At 37.0% G+C, this 13,782-nt stretch overlaps 2 protein-coding genes across 5 annotated transcripts in view; one reads left to right on the forward strand and one right to left on the reverse strand.

Annotated features, from left to right (window-relative positions):
* Positions 1-737: 737 nt before the first annotated feature.
* On the reverse strand, positions 738-9,602 carry LOC144659639 (ataxin-7-like protein 3). The gene is made up of 17 exons (XM_078520123.1): positions 9,281-9,602; positions 8,021-8,148; positions 7,775-7,788; positions 7,210-7,378; positions 6,896-6,987; positions 6,741-6,763; positions 6,334-6,373; positions 5,993-6,060; positions 5,508-5,547; positions 5,303-5,328; positions 4,956-4,999; positions 4,608-4,669; positions 3,693-3,738; positions 3,562-3,590; positions 3,236-3,290; positions 1,793-1,848; positions 738-1,248 (listed from the first exon to the last, which is right to left on the reverse strand). Exons 1-17 carry the CDS (start codon positions 9,341-9,343, stop codon positions 1,178-1,180), a joined length of 1,026 nt encoding a protein of 341 aa, XP_078376249.1. The 5' UTR covers positions 9,344-9,602; the 3' UTR covers positions 738-1,177.
* A 146-nt stretch (positions 9,603-9,748) lies between these two features.
* Positions 9,749-13,782, forward strand: part of LOC144659641 (cilia- and flagella-associated protein 410-like) — a 28,093-nt gene continuing 24,059 nt past the window's right edge. For 2 of the 4 annotated variants that reach the window (XM_078520125.1, XM_078520128.1), the window contains exons 1-4: positions 9,749-9,897; positions 10,020-10,038; positions 10,241-10,287; positions 10,412-10,449. In XM_078520125.1, coding sequence (XP_078376251.1) covers positions 9,818-9,897; positions 10,020-10,038; positions 10,241-10,287; positions 10,412-10,449 — 184 coding nt within the window. In that variant the 5' untranslated portion in view covers positions 9,749-9,817. Of the gene's footprint in view, positions 9,898-10,019; positions 10,039-10,240; positions 10,288-10,411; positions 10,450-12,136; positions 12,323-13,041; positions 13,146-13,296; positions 13,355-13,710; positions 13,763-13,782 lie in introns of all 4 variants that reach the window. The other 2 variants (XM_078520126.1, XM_078520127.1) reach the window with 2 other exon arrangements.

The following is a 13,782-nucleotide window of genomic DNA, read 5'->3' on the forward strand; positions in this document are numbered from 1 at the left end:
CAATCAGGTGTACCATGATGATTCCCTGTACATGCAACCACAACTGTACAGCGGTCACAAAAGCCTAAAAGGCACCAACGCCCGGGTTTGAAAATAAGAAGCCCCAAAGTACGGCGATTGGGTCCCAGAGTAGGCCTAAGATCACAAGTACACGCAGAAGAAAATGTAACAGGACATGCTGCAGCGACACGTCCCGGCTACATTTACTTGTGTGTGTAAAATGTGATTTTGTTAGCTACATATCTCTACATGTCGCTGTAACAATTCCCTTCACATTTCAGCATCTGAACTAAGTAAAAACCCGCGTATAAGAACACCTTTTTGGGTTGGTTTTTTTTTTAGGGTTTATTATTTTTTTTTTTTATTTTTATATCAGAATAAAATACGGAACACCAAAATATTTCGTGCAATTTGCCATACAGTTAATGCGTTAGTGAACAAGTTGCAATTAGAGGCTTACTGAACATCACGAGACACTTAACATTGTATCTTATGCTATGAAATAAAACACGAGTTGAACAGGTTGCACATACCGTTCGTAAGTTTATTTTACAGAAGTTCAAATAACTTGCACTCACGGAGGCAATAACAGTATTCATAACTTATACAGCGACTCATTTTCTTGAGTTTAAATTATCTTATTTAGGCTGAAATTAACATTACAAACAATTTCAAGTTTAGCGGTGTCGATCCCTTTATTACTTAAAGTTCTTGCAACAGGAGGAGGGTGGTTTATTGCCAACATGTGAAACAGAAGAAACGAGGCATGAAATTTTGGGAAAAGTGAATGCTATGTCCTTTTTATCATTTTTAAAGCTTTTTTCCCAAAACTGGCACTAACACAAGTCGCTGCTAATTCCCAAACCCAGCCGGAAAATTCTGCGTCACCACCGACAGAGAACAACTATTTCTAAGTCTGCGTTTTTTTAGCTGTGAAAATGCACAATTTTCCGCCAGTCAAAGCAGTACCGCGAGGGAATATTGGAAGAAGATGGTCTTCATTCGGAGCAAATAATGATGATGAAAAACCTGTTCATATTGTCCAAAGGTCGGCTGAATGGGAAACCAGTTGAACTAAAGTTTCATACTTTTGGCCCTCGCTCGTGCCATGAAAAGACGCTTGTCATAAAACACGGTGGTTTTATTGAACTGAGAAATATCCGAGAAATTCTTCTGTTCATCTTGGACGCCTCTTGTGTTTCGCCTTTTTCTTTCTTTTCTTTTTTACAAGTGGAACGCTTCCAAATGCTGAAGAAGAAAGAGAAGAAAGTTGCGTTTTTAAATTATTAAAATGATACTTTGTAAATGTTGTTTAATAGAAATCTTGACAAGGATGGCATTTGCAACTTGGTTGTTTGAACAAGCCAATAGACTAGTCTGCCCTCATTGCCTAACGAAAAAACCTTAAAAAACTTCCTTGAAGAACTTGAAGTTTGTCCATTTCACAATCAATTTCCATACTCGCCATCGTTATAATCGTCCTCACTTCCTAAGTGTGGGTTTTCTGTCATTCGTAATTTCCTTTGCTCCAAATCAAGGGCTGACGATGGCAAAGTGGAACCCTAAAGCCCAGCCGGGTTTCATTTAACCTGATGTATAGTTGCTAATAATCTTTAAGTGTTCACTCCTGTCCTCTAGCCAAACAATATACCAGTGCCTTTTCATGTATATTTGTGGTTTACATGTAAATTTATTTTTCCAAGGTTCATATTTTTTTATCTTTTTTTTTTTTTTTTTTTCTTTTTCTATTTTTTTTCATAATTTAAAATAGGAAATAAAATTTAATACTTACCGGCTGGCGAATTGTCATCTCCAGTTGATACATTGGATTCTTCTTCCCATGACAGCCTGCCAAAAAAAGAAACTTGGATTTTTGTTTGTTTGTTTGTTTGTTACGAAAAAGGAACACTAAAAAAGCACTTTATGTAGAGGGACTTCCTCTCTGTCCATCTTCTCACAATATTTGCAAAAGAAGGGAGGACAGCCCGATATCTAAGGGCGCTTTCTATTTGTTAGAAGTGGCCGACCGGGCTGATAGTTTTGAATGTTAAATGGGCCTTTTCCATCATAACAATGTATAATACCGTACTTATTCGATTAAGCGCCCAACCTTGAATAAGCGCCCACCCTGTAGGTAGGAAAAGTTAATAAGCGCCCAGCCTCGAATAAGCGCCCACCCCCACCCCCCTAAAATGAGGGCACAAGAGGAATTTTGATTATTGTTGAAGTTGAGATTAAAATTGACTAGGAACTACTGAGAGACTATCCCGAAGACCGAGGTTTTTTAGTTTTTTTTACTGAAACTTTCAATGAACATTTAAAATTCAGCTTTCGTACACCTTCACGTTTAGTTATTATACATTGTTTTCTTGCAAAATAAACGTACTACATGTACTTGCTAAAAATGGTGAAAATTTATTAAGCGCCCAGCCTCGAATAAGCGCCCACCCTCATGGTCCAAAAATTTAATAAGCGCCCAGGGCGCTAAATCGAACAAATGCGGTATTTATGTATTGACTGACATGACAGGACAAATCTGACTATAACAACGGAATTCTGGTCTTAAATTTGTCAGTCTGGCCGGCCAGTTCTGACAAATGGAAAGCGCCCTAAGTTCCTTCTCCGTCGAAGAGCCAACATAGTCTAAAACAAGGACCCCTGTTTTATTTTTAATGTACTTCTCCAAAGAAACAGACAGTTCTGGAGTCAACAAACTTATGTCTGTTCTGAACCTCCCGCTTCTCGCCCCTTTTTGTAGCCGTTTTCTCCTCTTTGTCCCATATCTATTGCGAAATATATAACGAAATGTTGCGAAATTTTACTTGTTTTCTCCCGCCTTGTTCTCGCCACCTTAGGAATCCTGCTTCCCGCCCTACCTTCTCCCACTTCCCGCCCCTTTTTCTCCCGGGCTCCCGCGCCACTGCCCCCTCCGCCATATACGTAGCTAGTGCTTTGCCATTATTTCACTACTATTAACCAGGGATGTTGCTAATTGTCCTGGATGAGATGCTAGTCCATTAAGTTACTCACAGTTATGTATTAATTGTCAGCTTGTTCCAACAACTTAGCGCTACTCATAAATTATACTCCTGGGGGGAGAGAGAGGAGCTGTGAGAGCTAAGCACTTTCCAAGCCCATTATGTCACTGTACTTACATTAACGACGAGGGACTGAACATTTTCTAATAAAAGTAATAAATCTTGATTGTTTTGATGGATAAAACTGGATTTCTCACCTGTTGAGAGTATCCCTCAAGGCTTGTCCATCACCATCTTCATAGCTATCGACATCTAAAGGTAAAGAGTTCCTTACTTTAGTGAATTGGCTCGTGTAATTTTTACAGCGACTCGTCTTACGAGATTTTTACGTGAATTACGTGACTTTTCAATGCACTTGCATGTTTTGATTTTGTTTCTACTTTTAATTGGTTTAATTCATCAAACTTCTCATAGCAGCAGCAAATACTTTAAACATAGTTTTTGCGACAGGCATTCAGAAACTACAACAGTACTGTACAACCTATCAATACAAGAAAACACATTCAAATTTTTCAGTACTTACCGATTACATCATCAGGTTCCAAAGAACTTCTAAAAAACAAAAATAAAATCATTTTTTTGAACTCAATAGAAATATAAGACGACACGGCCTAAAAACGATCATAATGTTAAACTTCTGAACGAATTTCTTACCCATCAGGTCGTATCCTTGGTACAGGTGGGTCAACTTCTGCATAGCCTGACAAATATATTAATAAAAATGAAACTTTCAAAATAATGAAATATTTTTATTGTAGTCCTTAAACACGAACTGGAAATTGTACTCAAACTTGTTAAAAAACTAAACTCGCTCAATGGTTTGAGCTGAGGGTTCAGTAAGTAAGGCAAAGTCTGCCTTCAGGCCTAGTGGCCCATCATCGTGATGAGGGCGTTTTCCATAGCATGAAACGACTAGGAGTATTTCTACTTCCCCCTGAATTGGATGCTAGTCTTCACAGGGTAACCCCTCAGCAGTTAATTTGCCAGTACCCATTTCTACACTTGGGTAGAATAAACAATTATTGGATGAGGTTTTTGTGATATTCGGAATAATCAAGGTCGAGGTAAGTGTTATCAGCCGAAGCTGAAGGCTGAGGCCGATAACACTTGCAAAGACCTTGATTATTCCGAATATCACATAAACCCAATCTAATAATTGTTTTATTATACATTGTTTTTCTGGAAAAGGAAGTAAAGACAAACAATTTCAACCTGTTTCAAAACTCGTGCTAATTCCAGCTAGTTCCTTCCCAATTTTTGTTAGACATTTTGTGTTTTCCGAGACTTTATTGTCAGCAATTTTTGAACTTTGGTCAAACTATTTCTCGTTTGAAGAAGTGAATCGATGAACTGTGAATTTCCTTCGCCGCCAGATGCCTGACACATTGCTCTTGGAAATCATGCATTGCGTGCACATCCTACAGATTAGGGAATAATCTGCGCGAATTCCCAGAATTAGCTGTAGGCTCTTAGCCAATGAGAAGACAGCTAGTGACTGCAATGTATAATAATACACTTTATTTGCAACATAGCAGGTGAAATAACCAATATTGAAATATATACTAGTACCTAAAAGTAACAGCCTGACAGATTGCCTTTGCTCGTCGGAGTGCTGAGGACATCGATGAGATCTAACAAAACATTACAACTCACAAATTATAACAAGGTACAGCAGCATAAAATAGTAAGTAAATGTGGATGACAAAACCTCAGAATAATAGTGAAAAAGTTTACTAGAGAGAAACAAGAAGCTAGGTCATGTTCAAAAACTGCACTTTGTCAAGAGTTTTAAATAGTTATTTGCAAGGTTCCATATGTAACAGATAAACAGTTCTAGAATCTCACGACACAAGTCAGATTTAGTCAGAGTTAAGATGTACCAGTTCTAGTAACAATAATTTTTATCAGTAGTTTTACCTTGTACACATCCGTGATGTATGTTCTGATATCACACCACACGTCTAGATATAACAAATAAAGCCAACATAGTAAGTAAGACTAAGACAGCTGATACAAGCAAGCAAAATGAAATAACTGGCAGGGTATTTTGTTTGGTGTTGTTTGAGAAGTACTGAATGATCCAAATTTAAATCAGAATCTCACAATACAAGAAGATATCATCACCAGTTATGGTTTAGTGGGTATAAATAACAAGTCGTACTATATACTTGAGCAATGTTCTAATGACAGAAAATATTCTAGAAAGGGGAACAATTATTATTAGAGCAAAAAGTGTAAAATAAACCTTGGGAAATGTAACATACCTGTGAAAGGAGGGCCTTTTTCTCCTCTGAAAGACACCATGAAAACAATATTAGATCCAGTTTAATACAGAGGGAATTAAGAGTAGTGTGCCATTCTAAGCCCATCCACCCTTGACTAGTCCAACTCCCCTCCCTTCCCCCATCTTCTCCTCCCAATCTCCCATCCCAGCTCAACCTTCCCCTATAGTGCCATAAATTTACATACCATTTCCAAGAGGTTCAAATGCAGCCATGGTAAGTCCAGTCTAAAAACAACCATATTATTTCATTAAAACCCAAACATTATCCACCATAATTTCGTTACGACACTAATTCACTGTTTGCCTAATGGGCTAGAAAAATAAACTGAATGTGGAGGGAGGATTGTCTTACATGAAATGTATTCAATTCCTAGAAAATATGTTAATTATTAATAACAATAATAATTAGTAGAAACTCAGCTGTGTTCTATTGGAAATCCACAATTTTGATTGGTTCTCCTATTGTTTTCTATTCTACGTTTTGGACTGAAATTCTTTAGAGTTTCTACTAAAACATTAGACTACTCGCCCTTGTTTTCTATGAGTGATAGTCAACTTGGCTGCGCCTCGTTGACCATTCACTCATAGAAAACTCCGGCTCATAGTCTAATGGTTAATTATTATTTAATTGAAGTACAATGTAAAAACTCTAGAATGAACTCATTGTTACCCTTGTTGCTGGGAACTCTCCACTGTGAACAGAGCTGGGTGTCCCAGGACGTGGAGTACCAGCTTCACCTGAAAGGAAATAATTGAAACTAATAACAAAACTATTACTTGAAAATAATAACTGACTGGAACCTGTGCAGTTCACAATATGTGGTATTGATTATGTGTATTCATTTGCTTACCTTACTAGTGTACTAATTTAGTTTACACAAACCTGTGAACTAAACTATACATATATACAGGCTGGTTGCATATCATGGTTGCATATCATCATATCTGATTGCAAATAGTAAAATAATGGACTTACTAAAATCACTCGCATACAATGTATATATTACATACCATTTTTTCTTGGGGCTTTAGCTCTCCTTGGTGAATTTCCCTGCAAAAAGAAATGAATTCATGCATTCCAAGAATACTCTGCAGGTCTGCAAATAACAGTCGGTCGTCGGACATTGGCCAACCAAAATTTGCTCATGTCCGACGAAATCCCAAGTGTGGTCAGACATGATGTCTTGACAATGTTTTGATCGTAAGTCATTTAACGGCAACAATGAACAAAAATTAACTAGTTTTGTTTTTGGTGATGTCCGACCAAAATTTTGTTTTGTCCGGGGGAGTCCGGAAAAAAGTTTCATCACGTCAATGAAGTGTTTCTTCAGTCAAAGCCGAACAAGTTATAACGCAAAGTTTGACATGGACGAGTGCGCCTGAAATAACTACGGAGCCACCTTAAATTGACAACTTACCCTGTCTCTTTTGTTCTTCTTGCCTGAGAGAAAAAGATGGGAATATATGGTTAGCTACCCTTAAAATGCACCTATTAGCACAACCTTAATGCATTTTTTTTGCTAGAAATAGAGTTTAGACACTTGCATTACGAAATCAGTAAAAAGTAGCTAACCTGGCTTTCTGTCTGAGTTCCACGTCCAGTCGTCATCAAAGAAGTTATCATCATCATCATCCCCATCAATTAGTTTGCCTGTGGTAGCAAGCCTGGCAATATAGAAAAAAAAAACTGTTCAACCACTAAGTTTAAAATATTTGAACACTAAAATTCTCTCATTACAAACTTTTTTTGTTGCTACATGTACTTCAAGTTGATATCTCCTTGTACTCTCAACAAATTTCTTTGCCACTTTTCTGACCTTAAAAATGGATACATATTAAAATAAATAATGAAATTTAAAGAAATTATATGTACGTCTAGTAAATAACCTTCGACTGGCCAATCGGCTGCTGTTTCGTCCCATTCCCAGGCATTTCTCTAAATGAGGAGCAAATCTATTGGCAGCCATGTTTCGCTGGCAGCTAGGACAAATGCACTCAACTTGTTTCTTCAATGGCACCTGACCAAACACATCCAGACCATCGCAGTCCACCACTTCTGAAGTAACAATTCAAATGAAAATGATTTAGCTTGAGATGCAAGAACTGTACCGTGAAATAAGGCAAATTGTATAAGATCTATTACAACACCTGGGGGATGTGGAGGTGGGGGCCGGGGGAGGGGGGGTCGTAGGGGGTGGGAACTTGGGAGTAAATATGTGGGAAAAGAGAAGGTGAAAGGATGGATGCCCAAATGGGCAAAAAATGGCTCTTACTCCGTGTAGAAGACACAGTTCACCTATAACAATAGAGAACGAAAGGACAAAAGAACGAGAAATATAATAAAAACAAAAGGTTTGCGATGCAGTATTCTATTGTGACGTGTTCTGTGCTTCTACACGAAGAAGGAGCCAAAAATTGGGAAAAATTTATAAGTTATAATGAAGACACTCACCATATTGTTTCATTCTGGTCACAGAAAGGACATGAAAAAAAGAAGAAATAAAAACTATTTAATTTTCAGCTGGTGATAAAAATATTTAAATTTAACACTTAGCCGTGCCTCATGTTTTTTACACTTGATAAAGCACGCCTGCTTGTTAAACATAACATAATTTTCTGAGAATTTGGCTGTAGATGACAGTATCTTGTAGTGGACCATGTCCCTTATTCTTGTAATTTGTTTGCATTGGATACTTACATTTTTTCATCTGATTGCTCAAGGACACTATACACTCCATGCTTGATGGAGCGATGGATGTCAAAACAAAGGCTGACAATGGCCTCATCGATGAGCTCACACACAATACCAAATTCACCACTGGAATCCTTTAGGGCAAAGAAGAACATTTTATTAGGGTTTTTTCTGTGGTATATTTTTATGTAACAATACCATAAATTACAAAATTAGCACAGGTCCCTGCTTTTGGTTTTTGATACTTCTCAGATGGCAGATTTGTGACAGTAAAACCACCTCTACCATATATCAAGCCACCATTACAATCTGGTTGTAAATGCCTGGACACATCAATTAAATTTGCAAAAAAGTTGTTCAGGAGACAACACAAGAACCCTGCCTAAAACCACCTTAAATAAGGTGGCTGTAAGGCAGGGTTCTTTTGTGCAAAAGATGAATTTAATCCACCAAGTAGGTAATTCATTGTCATCATCATCATCATCATGGGGGGCATCATCATTATCATCATCATCATCATTTTTGTCAGCTTCATCTTCTTTCCCTTTTGTATAACAGTGTTTCATAGGGTCCAAAGTAGGGAATTATTCACTCTTTTAAGAAATGTAATGTATGGCAAATGGTCCTCTAAAATGCATGCAAAATTTAACAGGCAGGCCATGCCTTCTTTATTTTTTTGAGATACTAAAAGCAAAGAAAGTTTTAAATTTGTAGAAAAGATATTGGTTTCACTGACCTGGAAACTGTTAAATTCATCATTTTCCAGCCCTCTAAGGGCCAATTTACATGGTACAACTTTCTCACATGCAAAAAGCTTAAAAGAGGCCTGGGACATGAATTACGACCATTTACACGTGCACGCATCTGTCGTCATTTGTGTTGCAGTCATGGCGTAAGTGTGTCGCATGCAACAATCGTAGGCAAAATAACATGGTCTAATTCGCCCCTAATAATATTCAAATACTGTCTGTTTCTTCTTAAAGTTCCTGGAAATGACTTTTCTAAATCGCAGTCCAATGTACACAGTTTTGACAAAATGTGTACATAATTGAACTTCAAGTTAATTGCATTTTGTACATTATGATCTGGAATACGATAAATGCTTAACAGCAATAATAGGATTATTATCTAAAATTTGACAAGCTAATGCAAGTTTGATGTGGTAAGCTTACGTAAGATTTGTTTCTATGAACTGGTAAAAAGGGCAACATTATTTTGAATTTTCGAAAAGAAAGATTTTTTTTAGAACAGGGCTGTACAACTTACTTCATCCAGGTCTAAACTGTCCACTTCAGAAGGTGAACTTCCAGTATCCTGCACGCTGCTCATAACTAACTTTTGTCGCTTGGCAGAAAATCACAGCCGGCACGAGCTCGCCATAGTTTCCGTCAAGCGATGTTCGTGAAAATATAAATAAAGCTTGTAGTTTTTTTACGGCTAAATCTATTTCTTTTGCTCCTCTCGTTAGCTGAGCCCCTAGAAAACAGTGCGTTTGAGAACAAAGCTACATTTTGAGAGCCCGTCGCTTTGAACTGCTATCACATGGCTGATCATTTTGCGAGAAAAACACCCAAAACAGCGCAGAACAGAAACTTTGGCCAGGTTACAAGGGATTGAAACAATACGGGAAAATTCGGAAAAGTTCGGTATTTTTCGTGACTTCCGAAAGACCTACGAGAAGTTCCGAAAATCAAAACTCTTGGTCAGCGGAATGCCTCTGTAGACCTCAAAAAATGGCGGAAAGCTGCAGCAGAATATGAGCAAAACAAGAGGAACGAACGGTTAAAATATCTCAAATACAACATGTCGAGATTATCAGAACAGCAGATCCTGTCAAGGGCACGAGCATCCTCTCTGGAAAATGTAAAAAATCTAAATTTTTGGTGAGTTAGTGACATTTTTTCCAAAAGTTTATATCGTGGTATAGGAACTTAGTAGATCAAGAATGACGCCAAAATTCTAGTTGTCATAGTTTCATATTTTTAATGTTCTCTTTTCTTCACAGGGGAAGCGATCTGAATGATGTAAGTTAAGTAATTTTTCTTTAAGGCACTGTTACTAAATTATGTTGTTGTTCTGCATTTATGTGAATTTATCGAACTTGAAAATTGCAAAAATTGTGTTCTATTTCTACAATTTGTACTTGTCGCTACGGAACAAAATTTCTGCAATTTTTTAAGTTTGATTACAGTTTTTCACTAAGTTTTACGATACGTTGCTTTACAGATTTCAGTTTTGCGGCAAATGCCAAATGTTGAAGTTCTTAGCCTCAGGTTGGTCTCTGTTAGATTTTGTATCCATTTATTTGTGGTTTGTCTGCACCTTCTGATACAGTATACTTAAGATTCTCTTTGATATTTTCTTTTTATTTCTTATTATTTTTGTTTTGTTTTGCAGTGTTAACAACATAACCAGCTTAAAGGACTTTGCACATTGTACCATTCTTGATTTTGTTTTCGTTAAAATTCCACTTAGAAGCCCCCTCCGCTGATAAGCCCCCCCCCCCCGGTTATAGGCCCATCTACCTCGAAACAATAAAAATACATCCGATTATAAGCCCCTCCCGGATATAAGCCCCCCTCTGCCGGTTGACAGTACTGAACAGGGCTAAATGTTGCTTTATTATGCGTTTTTAACTTTAAAACATATTTCGATCAACACTCCCATAGCTCGTTCCGAAACGTTTTTTCTATTCTGCGTATAAGCCCTCCCGGATAATAATAATAATAATAATAATAATAAAGACTTTATTTAACGAGGGTAACATAATTTACTGGTGGCCCAGTAGTTTGCAATATGGCCCTCCCTAATTAATTACATAATACATACTTAACTACATATTATAAACCTAACTACATGTTATATACTTAAGACAGTGATAAAAATTTAAACTTAATTCAATACAATGAGAACTAAAAAATGTTAAAAAATGTTGCTGATTTTAAAATGTTCTATATAAACCTAACTAAATGATAAAAATTTAAACTTAATTTAATACACTAAGAGCTAAAAAGTGCTACTGATTTTAAAATGTTCTAGTCCAGCATTTTGTTTTAGTAGCGTTTGGTGTAGTTTTCCTGTAAACTGTTTGTGCGATGCAGCATTACGAATAGAGATGTCAACATTGTTCCAGAGGCGGGTTGCGCTGACGTGATATAAGCGGATATAAGCCCCTCCGCTTATAAGCCCACTCAAAACCCCTTGCGAAGTTGTATAAGTCCAAGGCTTATAGCCGGAATTTTATAGTATTATAAAGCAGGCAATGACAGTTGGATATATCAAATTGTGCTAAAAAATATTCACCTTAAGCATCACACTAGGTGATTTTCGACACAAGAAATGGTAATTTTGCTGCTTGCACAACAAGTGCCCTTTGTCACACTCTTAGTGGAAATTTTGTGTGATGGTGATTTTCAATGTGGATATCAAAATTGCGCAGCGTACTGGTGTACAATCGTAGTTTACAGGTCTTAACTGGCGTACAGATGACGTATTTTAGGCATGAATAATAAAAAAACCTTGGGGTAGATTTATAAAACAAACTTGGTGTATCTTTGGCGTGGCCTGTACATGGAATGCACCCTGGGTGATGAGTGATCCCTGTTGTACAGTATCAAATATGTTTGTTTTATATTAATGTTGTCACCTAGACTGAGTTTGAACCTTGATTCTCAGATGGTCTTCGATTGCTTTCTCTCAATCCTTTCAACTGTCTACTGCAAGAATCAGGCTACCAACAGATGTAGCTTGTGGCTTTAAGTGACTGGTGATAAAAAAACCCTGACGTAGACATAAACAGTGCTTGAGCATTTTTCACTCCATAAAAACTAAAATCTTAATTTAAGATGTTTCGTCTCACCTCAGCACCAGAACAATAGCTGCAAAGTTACGTCAGCTATTGTAAGTTCTGGTGCTGAGGTAAGACAAAACGTCTTGAATTAAGATTTTAGTTTTTACTGAGCAGATGTTACCACGCACATGTCTGTAGAGCCATGTCATGCACAGATGTGAATCCACTCACCAAAGTAAAAGATTAAATACCATTTAAAAAATAGATGCAATGACAAGATCATTTGTGCTGTTTTTTGTTTCTCTTTGTGTTTCTCCATTTTGCACCATCAGGTCCCAGACTAAGAGAACTCTATCTTAGGAAGAACAGCATAAGAGATATTAACGAGATAGGCTGTTTAAAGAACCTCCCCAAGTTAAGAGTCCTGTGGCTCTCTGATAATCCTTGTGCCGATACAGAGAAGTACAGAATGACTGTTCTGAAGAATTTACCCAAACTTACTAAGCTGGATACAGTAGGTGAGGCAAGTTGTTACATGACTACATGCAAACTTGTCCATTACATGACTTACTTTGAACTGTCTGTGAACACCAGCTAGTTTGCCCGGGAGAAGTAGTTTGCATAATTTTGGGTGGGGTGTGCCGCAAGGACTCCAAAACCCTAACCCTATACTAGACCATGTTCAGCTGATTTTGCAACCCAATACTAGACAGAGACAAAAATCTTTACCCTATCGCAAAGATTTTCTTTATTTTTTTTACTTTAACCTTTTTCTCTTCTGAGTTTTTATTCCTATTAGAACTGCACTTAATTATTCATACCACACAATTTCTCGGCAAATTATACCCTATTTTAGATTTTAGATTTCTATACCTTATCCCAGATTAGTTGGCTTGAAATCCATACTCTTTGCAGTGGCACATACATATAGCTCATATATGTGGGAGTGCCCCCACCCCCCGGGCTACTTTGTAGACATTTTTCAGCTCAAAAAATTAATGGCAATTTCTGTTGACATAATTACCAGTATATAAATATTACTCAAATAAGATCCTGTACAACTCTCCATTCGTAACCTCTTTGCACGAGTTTTTTTGGCCAAGGACAAACAATAAGGACAAGCCTTAAGTAATGCAAATAATGATGTAATTTTTAATATTAGATTCACACAGAAAAGGATATAATTTGCCACTTAGCTAAGTGAAATTGAAATAAAAAATATCACTTTTTTGCCTAGTTGTCGAGGAAGCAGAGGTTTTAGATGCATCAAAAGAAGGAATGGACATCCCTATTCCAGAAGATACTCCTGTTCATTTAGACTTAACCGCCACAGTAGATAAGGTATCTTGAGTAACTCTAATCAGTGTTCTGCTTAGTCTACTTATTTCTCAAAATTATATAACTGTGCTCTTGTTACTAAAGTGCAGTTTTATTACTGTGTGTTATTCTTAATAAAAAATCTTATTAATTGAAATCTTTTATTATTTTGTAGAATACACTAAAAATTGATGGTGCTGCAACAAAGGATGATAATCCACAAAGCTCTGCAGGTAGGGCGTGATAACACTATTATTTACCTTGGGTGTAGGCAGGCAGGCCTCTGTCTCTCTTGGATAATAGAGTTCAATTGATTATCATGACTTAAAACTACAAGTAGTAATTATCAAACACAAGAGACTGTTTCATCGGGATATCCAAACACCGAGAAGAGAGTTGAAAATGCGACGGGCAGCTTGTCGCCTGTCGCCAAAACCCCTTGGAAGGCCTCAACCATCAGCCTACCACACCTCCCCTGTTAAAAGTTTTTTTTTTTCATAACTTATAAATTTTACAAAAGTATTTGAATTTGATTTGTAAATTATAGAACATTGTATTAATAACTGTGGAAAAAAATATTTATTTTCAGCAGAAAATGAAAATCCTGAATCAACGCAAAGCAATTTAGTCGACGAAACCAAGTAAGTATTTCATATATTTA

This window comes from Oculina patagonica, chromosome 7 (assembly GCF_052425735.1).
Source record: "Oculina patagonica isolate OP01 chromosome 7, crgOcupat, whole genome shotgun sequence".
NCBI lineage: Eukaryota > Metazoa > Cnidaria > Anthozoa > Scleractinia > Oculinidae > Oculina > Oculina patagonica.

Bases quoted from the DNA above. Each gene is read 5' to 3' on its own strand.
- LOC144659639 (XM_078520123.1), bottom strand. From the start codon at position 9,343: ATGAGCAGCGTGCAGGATACTGGAAGTTCACCTTCTGAAGTGGACAGT. The intron at 3,739-4,607 runs GTACTAGTATAT...TATATTTGTCAG, and splicing joins TGTCAGGCTGTTACTTTTAG to GCTATGCAGAAGTTGACCCA. The intron at 3,591-3,692 runs GTAAGAAATTCG...TTTGTTTTTTAG, and splicing joins CCAAGGATACGACCTGATGG to AAGTTCTTTGGAACCTGATG.